Source organism: Morone saxatilis, unplaced genomic scaffold (assembly GCF_004916995.1).
Source record: "Morone saxatilis isolate NCDOM2014 unplaced genomic scaffold, NCSU_SB_2.0 Contig7, whole genome shotgun sequence".
In the NCBI taxonomy this organism is placed as follows: Eukaryota; Metazoa; Chordata; class Actinopteri; family Moronidae; genus Morone; species Morone saxatilis.
In genome coordinates, this window is record NW_023340246.1 from 10904684 (window position 1) to 10912384 (window position 7701).

The 7701-nt window shown below is 38.1% G+C and overlaps 1 protein-coding gene across 2 annotated transcripts in view; it reads left to right on the plus strand.

Annotated features, from left to right (window-relative positions):
* Window positions 1-1172: 1172 nt before the first annotated feature.
* The window catches only part of si:ch211-142k18.1, a 7922-nt gene continuing 1393 nt past the window's right edge, over window positions 1173-7701 (plus strand). The window contains exons 1-2 of one of the 2 annotated variants that reach the window (XM_035679245.1): window positions 1173-1328; window positions 6378-6919. In XM_035679245.1, the coding sequence (XP_035535138.1) occupies window positions 6384-6919 (536 nt within the window). In that variant the 5' untranslated portion in view covers window positions 1173-1328; window positions 6378-6383. Of the gene's footprint in view, window positions 1443-6377; window positions 6920-7701 lie in introns of both variants that reach the window. The other variant, XM_035679244.1, reaches the window with a different exon arrangement.

Genomic DNA, 7701 nt, shown 5'->3' on the forward strand with positions numbered 1-7701 from the left:
ATTGCAACTATGGTATGATTATGGACATGGAAAGATTATGCTTATGGCAACTAAACTATGGTAATGTATGGTAAAACACATGGTTAGGGTTAATACAAAGATGCATATTAATTGTAGGTCTGTAACATGACCCAAACTCTTCATGCACTACTTCCTGTCTACTCTGTAACTAAATGTGGGCTGGATGTAAATGGTGAGCTGCAGGATCATCCAATGTGGGTACAGTTCCTCGGATTACTGGGCTGATATTAGACACTTTAGGTGCTTTTTCAGGACATAATTCCATTTCATTTCGGTTTAAATTTCATCAACTACAGTTTTTCACTGTAAAGCTCTATGTACCTCTAAGTTATCAGGGAGCACACTGCACTCCAATACAGTCAAACAGAACAATAATTGAATCCAAAAGCAGCCAAAGTATGCCTTTTTCAACAAAATAACACTCACACTGTAAAGAGAGATGCTGTATTAAATTTTACAATTATTAATGGCTTGAAGCTTTAGTTTTGGAAGAATACATTTAAAGTTATAAAGTAAAATTCAGATAGAAAGTTGTTCTATTTGCACACAAAATTACCTTTTAATACCAGGTGTAAAGCTCTTTGGCCTTGCTTCAACTAATTACATGATGGGTAATTCCAATTAAGCCACCTAGCTTATTCATTCAGATGGTAAACTAAGACATTTTTAAAGAATTAGATTTCAGTATCACTGCAAGTAAAAAAGTCAGCCCAGTACAGTACGTTCACATACTAAACACTCTGTTTTTAAGAAAATATTTGCTAAAAGTATATACAATTAAACCACATTCTGAGATTTATCAACTAAGCAATAAACTCAACTCTCTCACGCATTATTAATCCGTCACTACTGTATATTATATATATATATATTTGGAAGTCATAATAACTGCTGGGAAAAGGATCTTGGTGTTGTTTTTTTCACATTTTAAATTACCTAAGTGCATACTTCAGACATACTTTAACGGAGTCATTCGTAGAATAAATAGGAAATGTATATCCAATATGGTCATAAAAAGCCATTTCCCCCCTTACTAAGGACCCTCATGCTTCCTCTGTCCCCCACCACATCCCACAGATGTGAAGTAGATTACCGCCCCCCTTTACGCCTCCTTTTGCCTGCCCCTCTTTCCACTGCGAAGAAAGAAATCATTCAGTTTCAGCCTTTTTTTCTACAAACAACCCCCTCCCCTACCTTCCCCTCCCAACAGCAGACAGGGGCACACAGACGACCACACTCTCAAGCCAAACCCTAATTGTGTGTGCGTGTGTCTGCATTTTTTTCCCTGACATGAAGAGGGAAACCAAGTGAGTATTTGTTCTCTGTGCTTGTGAATGGTGGTGCTGAGCCTTTTGAGTCGTTCTGCTTGACTGAAATAGTGGAGGTGGCAGAAGTTAGCTGTGAGAAATTGCTGGAGTTGGGTAAGTTTGGTTTTTAGATTTATAAAACCTTAGCTATAAAGTTATAGTTGAGTATAATGAGAGGTTGGGGCTTTTTCACCTGGCACTCCATTTGTAAAAGTGGAGAAATATAACTTAAAAACAGCCTACTGTTAAATTTTTAGAGCATTTATATGTTTTATATACAGACAATTAAAGTATTGTTGGGTTGTAAAACACTGCTATTTATGTTGCTTTAGAGTTGAACAGAAATCTAGGGTTTTCTATGTCAAATGGCACTTATGTACAGTAGATGTTGATATATACGTGTGTGTGTGTGTTTGTGTGTGTGTGTGTGTTACTGTGTTTGTGTGTGTGTGTAAACATCTCTCTACTTATTTCTCTAATTATTATGTTGCCAAGTACGTTTCCACCTTACATGATTACCTATGAGGCCCGTGAACCTGTGAGAACTCTCTATGCTCTACTGGCTTAATGCCAAGGACCGTGTTGTCATAGCAACATTGAAGCGGTTGAGGGTTGTTGTGACACCTATGAAGCACACCTGTTCAGGCTTTGACAAGAGGGGCCATGGGGCAGAGCTGCAGCTGCACCACAAACGCTCAGATTAGCTCTGACCCACAGCTAAGCATGTTCCAGAGTATTAAAACCCAAGATGGTCCTTTATAGGCTAATAGGCTAAAATAGTATATATAGGCTACTGGTATTCATCCGGTTCATTTTAGGGCTGAAACAATTAATCAATTAATCGATTAAATGAGTAACACAAAATATTTTATTTTATAATACTTATATTATATTAAATTGGTTAGATAATTTTCATGTAAATATGCTATATGGATCATAAACTGAATATTTTAGTTTAGAGCAACTGGTCATACAAAACAAGCAAATGTTGTACTTTTTTCTGACTGTGAGTTGAGAGAATAATCTGCACTGAGAAAGTATTAAATGAAGGTGGGGAAATTACTCTTTCTTTAATAATTGCATATTTTAATGCCATTCTACACTACAGTGAGCATCAGAGTGCATACTGGACATAGTGTCAGCTACCTGTAAAAAGTTGTTCTGGGCACCTAATTAACAGTAGGAGTGGACGAATTGATTTAATTTATAATGTGGTTGTATAGTAAATCAGACAATCAATAGTCACTGCACTGCTGAACCACCAAACTGACTGATTTACAGCAGTCTGTGCGTTTCTTTAACATTACAAACAAAAACTGAAATGTCCTAATTGTGTACTCAGCTTCTGGCGGTGAAATGCTTTTGCAGGCGAGCTTCTGCTATTTTAAGCCAAAAGAAAAGTCAGCCTATAAAAGCCACTTCACAATGACAGATCCGTCACAGTGAAGCCAAAAACAGGTCACTACAGGCTGCAAAGAGTCTAACACAAACACTGTTTCAACTAAACCATAAGACGCCAGCGTGGAAATAGTGCAGACATTTTCCAAAGACAAAGGCAACTGCTCCTGCCAATCTGTGACACAGAGAGGAGCATGTGTGCTTCCAGTTAGCAGGCCTTTTAGAGACTGAATTAATGTCACTAAATGTCCTTTGACTTGTGCCTTTTACTGCTGCAGCGGTGATTGAACGCAGAGACGATAAAGTTATATTTTAGGATGAATTACATTTCCATTTGGCTGTATTCTGTCATTAGGCTGAAATCGCTGCCACTCTGTGCCATAAGGTTTTGATTTATTAAAGTCCAAACAAGTGCAGTAAAAGTTCAGAGCAATAAAAAGTTTTGGACGTGCTGTTCTGCACCAATTAAGACGTTTTAAAGATGGAGGCGCCATTTGCCTCTCACCTCATGATAAGTTTCACAGTAAATTCACCTCCAAGTGTGTTTAAGGACAAAGATTAACTAGTTAAAGGAAAGCAGCAGATATGTAATCTAGTACAGAGATGTTTGCAGATGCTCATGACTAAATAATATCTATTCAAACTGTCCAAATAACAAACCTCATTCATTCATCATGAAATCTGTCACGTATGGAAAAACTCATTAAAGATGTTTTTCTGTTACAGTGCACGTGTCAATCAAAATCATAAGAAATGAGCAAATTTGTTACCCTAACATCAAGATGCTCTTGCTTTGTGTCTCTCTTTGCAATCTTGTTTGAAGGTTTCAGTTGATTTCTCTTCTTACAGCTGCTGTAACATATGTGAGGTCACCGTTTCAAGTAAACAGAAACAGAGGGAGGGAGGAGGCCGCCAACAGTTGGGTGTTTTATTGGGCTCGGGCCACACCACAACTCATTTTAAAATAAATGGACAATTTTACGGTGTCCGTTCTAGCAAGCATGACTGGGCATTCATTCTGTGCTTTTCGACAGTCAACAAAGTCAACAAACTCAAATTATCACTCCGGCTATGAGAAGTTGAAATAGTTTCAAGGCTGCTGTAAAAGTAAACTGTAGCTGAAACCAAATGTGCTCCGACAGCAGGAAGAGCACTGCAAAGCATCTACCTAACAAGCCTGGTTCAGGTTTTTAAACACATTTCTGAAAGCAGAGGAAAGAGGAAGGGATGCCAGTCTGCATAATGAGACTATTGCTTTTTGACTGCACAAAGAGCAGAAAACAAACCCCCTTTGTGATAAAAATCAAACCTGATGTTAGAGATTTTGCAAAAGCAGCTCTTTCTCTGTAGTCTCGTGTGTCGTGAGGATTTACGGTGAATGGATGTAATAAAAGATCCCCTGACAAACTGTAGTTACCAAAAACAACACAAATACTGCTGCAAGGGGCTATGTCAGCGTTAACAGCCCTAGCGTGACACAACTCATGGATCTGCTACAGTAAGCCATGTCCTAACCACAGAGTGTGGTATATACACATTACACATACATACATACATTATACATCTCCAGTATATACACATTACACAAAAAACACACAGCTTTGCACAACATTGTTTTAGGGGGGTGAAAGAGTGAAAAAAAGCATGAATAAACAATCAAAAGCACAATTACAGATGTGGTCGTGTGGAAGCAAGTACTGTACTAATTAGAATCTTGTGAGAAATACTTGAAATTTAAATACCACTGAATACTTTACAAAACATCTATCTAAATTTGATTTGTGATTTGAACTCCCCCACTGTTTTTTTTTTTTTAAATAATTTAAAGCAGTTCCAATCAATTTCAAAAACTTAATTTTAAGTATCTAAGTGTCCATTATTCAAAAAACAATATTAATATTTAGTCAAATGATTTAAAAATTCAAGTTGGGTCAAAAACTCAAGTTGCTCAAATTGGATTGGTGAAATACAATAATCATAAAAGATTATTAATTGAACATCAGAGCTACAGAGGATATACGTATTCATTAGACAGAACCTGACAGGAAAGAAGTTGGATCAATCTTAGTTAGCCTGGATGGTTAAGCTGACTTTTTTTTATCTTGAATATTGGTGTCTAAATGTCCCCGACCCAATCTGAGCTACTTGTTTTTAGATCTGAACTTGTGAACCCTATACAAAGACACTTAAAATCAAGTTTTTTAACATGACACCTGAAATTACCAATTCAGTGGGATTTTTTAAATGTACAGTCAGTTTCAACATTAGGGCATTAAATAGTTGCATTTCTCAAATAGGCGTTCAATGTGTAACACCTATTTCCTAATATCACTTGATCAAACGTATTCTATTACTGTAGTACAGATTAATTCTATATATTGTATTTTATAATGTTATACAGTGTAATTGGTCTGTGAGAAATTACAAAAAGGACGGAATTTTGATCGCTGCTAAAATATGCAGTGTGACATTCAGTCACATTTTTGAGCCACAACAATATTAAAGATGAAATAGGTGCCATTTCTATATTATATGATACAGTGTAACACAAGGAAGGACGACTGGGAGATGCATACAATAAATGTTTAAAGGTCAGGAGGAGAAAGATTTAAGTCCCCATTATGCGGTTTAGCGTTTGAGGCCACCAGAGCACCTTTCTGTTGGCATAAGAATTATCCACAATGTTTGTGTGATTTAAATAAAGCTGTTTAAAACATGGAGACGCAGAAAGTAGCACTGGAAAACCTTCAGATTAGGTTTTAAACTGTGCTAATGTGCCTAATGAACAGCCTGTGGTTCTTTTGATTCACAGCTACATCATGTAAAACTTGTGTTTATCCCTGATGACTGAGACAGCAGAGTGGAGAAGCTTTGAATTAAAAAGATGATAGTGGACAAATAAGGGTCCACACTTAATTTCCCCTCCGTGCTCCAAAGGCCTGCAGAGATACTGACTGAAGTTTTTAAACACAAATGTGCTATTTTTTCATCTTAGCATCATGACGTATTTAGTAATTATCACTAGAGACATTGATAGAATTAGTTCATTTTGAAAGCTATAACAATTACGCTAATTTCTGTAGTTTGACAACAGTTTTGCTCACTTGAATGTAGGTTAGGTCAAGGTTAGACTAGCACCCTAAAATGTGCATTTCACTAAAAGCACTAATTTTACAATTTGGGAAATACTTTTATTAGCTTTTTGCAGTACGTTAGATGAGAACATTGATACCACTCTCATATCTGTCCATTAAATGTGAAGCTACAGCCAGCAGCTGGTTAAGCTTAGCGTATCATAAAGAAAGGAAACAGAGGCAAAGAGCCAGCCTGGCTCCAAAGATAGCAAAATCAACACCTCTAAAGCTCACAAATTAACAAGTTATGTGTTGTTTATTTCATCTGTACAAAAACAGAAATATAATGAGAGGTTTTGTGTCAAACTATTTCTTGTCTGGGAGCAATAAAAGTTATTGAGCTTAACAAGTGTCGATTTTGTTACATAGCCAGGCTGTCTGTTTCCAGTCTTCTTGCTAAACTAAGCTAATCCGCTGCTGGCTGTAGCCTTATATTTACCACAGACTTGAGAGCGTGGTATCAATCTTGTCATCTCACAGAAGTTATCCACAGCCACTCACTTCCAGCTCTTTCCAGGTTAACATGTGGCGCTGTTGGATGCCCTTCATCTTGGCCTGGGTATCCATGGCAACCCCAACCCTCTGCCAAAGTGGAGATTGGGGTTCAGGCTTTGACATCTACTCCGCGGTAATGGCCCCCAACGACACAACGCAGGCAATTGGTGATGAGCCTGTGAGGATGACAGACAACCGAGACTGGATCACATCAGCAGCTTTCTCGCCATCATCCTCACCTACGCTGCGGTACGAGCCTCAGCCGGACAAGTGCTCGGTCCACTTCAGCACTAACACCGCCTCACCCCGAAGGCTCAAGGCCAAGAAAGAGGAGCTGGCGTATCTGCAGGCCATCCAGCATGGAAACAAAGCAGTGATGGAGAACTTGGCGCAGTTTGTGGGGGCAGAGCTGGGAGATCAGCGCTATGAAGATGTGATTAAGGAAAACATAATTGGCATCCAAGAGGACCAGAAGAGTTGCCATGAGGTGGTAGAGAAAGCTGAAGAAGATCTAGAAACGCAATTGGAGGGGGAAGTGTCAGGCGCCCGTGCTGGGATGCAGAAGTGAGTGCAATAAGTCAGTTTGTGCAGATCTTCATAAAGGTAAAGGTTGAAATGTAAAGACGGTGGCTAATAAAAGATGAGCCCTTGTTTGTTGGCGTACTGAAGACGTAAACAAATTAACAGTGTAATAGAGATATTGAGATATCTGTGTTCAAATGGCAGAGACAGGCAATCTTTTGCATTTTATCAGAGGTGACTGCTGTTTCATCCTGTCTTTTACAATGCGCATGTCAAGGAAATGAGCAAACTTATTACCCTAATATCTTGATGCAAAGCTGCTGCACTGTGTCTCTGCTTGCAGTCTCTCTACTTATTTACTACTCATCTGGTCAACTTTTAAAGTAAAATGCCACATATTTACCAGTTCTCACCTGCCAAATGTGAGGACTTGCTGCTTTTGTCTGTTTTATGTCATTGTAAACGGAGTATCTTTGGGGTTTTTGACTGTTGTTTTGACAAAGGAAGCAAACTGAAGAATTCATCAGCATGTTCTTTAAAGAGGGCTGAGATATCTAGACTAATTATTTCCAAATGCACAGTACAAAGTATCCTAGTAGGGAGCAGTCATGTCTAAAATACAGATATTATACATATGGTAAACCTCTAAATTGATTATTTTTAACAATATGTGTATTTGCACATAACATTACCCCCTTTTTTGTCTTTTCTTGTCATGCTTTAATCTTTGTAATTTCTCTTTATATATGAGTCTGTCTTCCCCTTTACACAATCTTTCCTATTACATAACCAGTTTTAACAGCAGCCACATGTATCAACCCCCC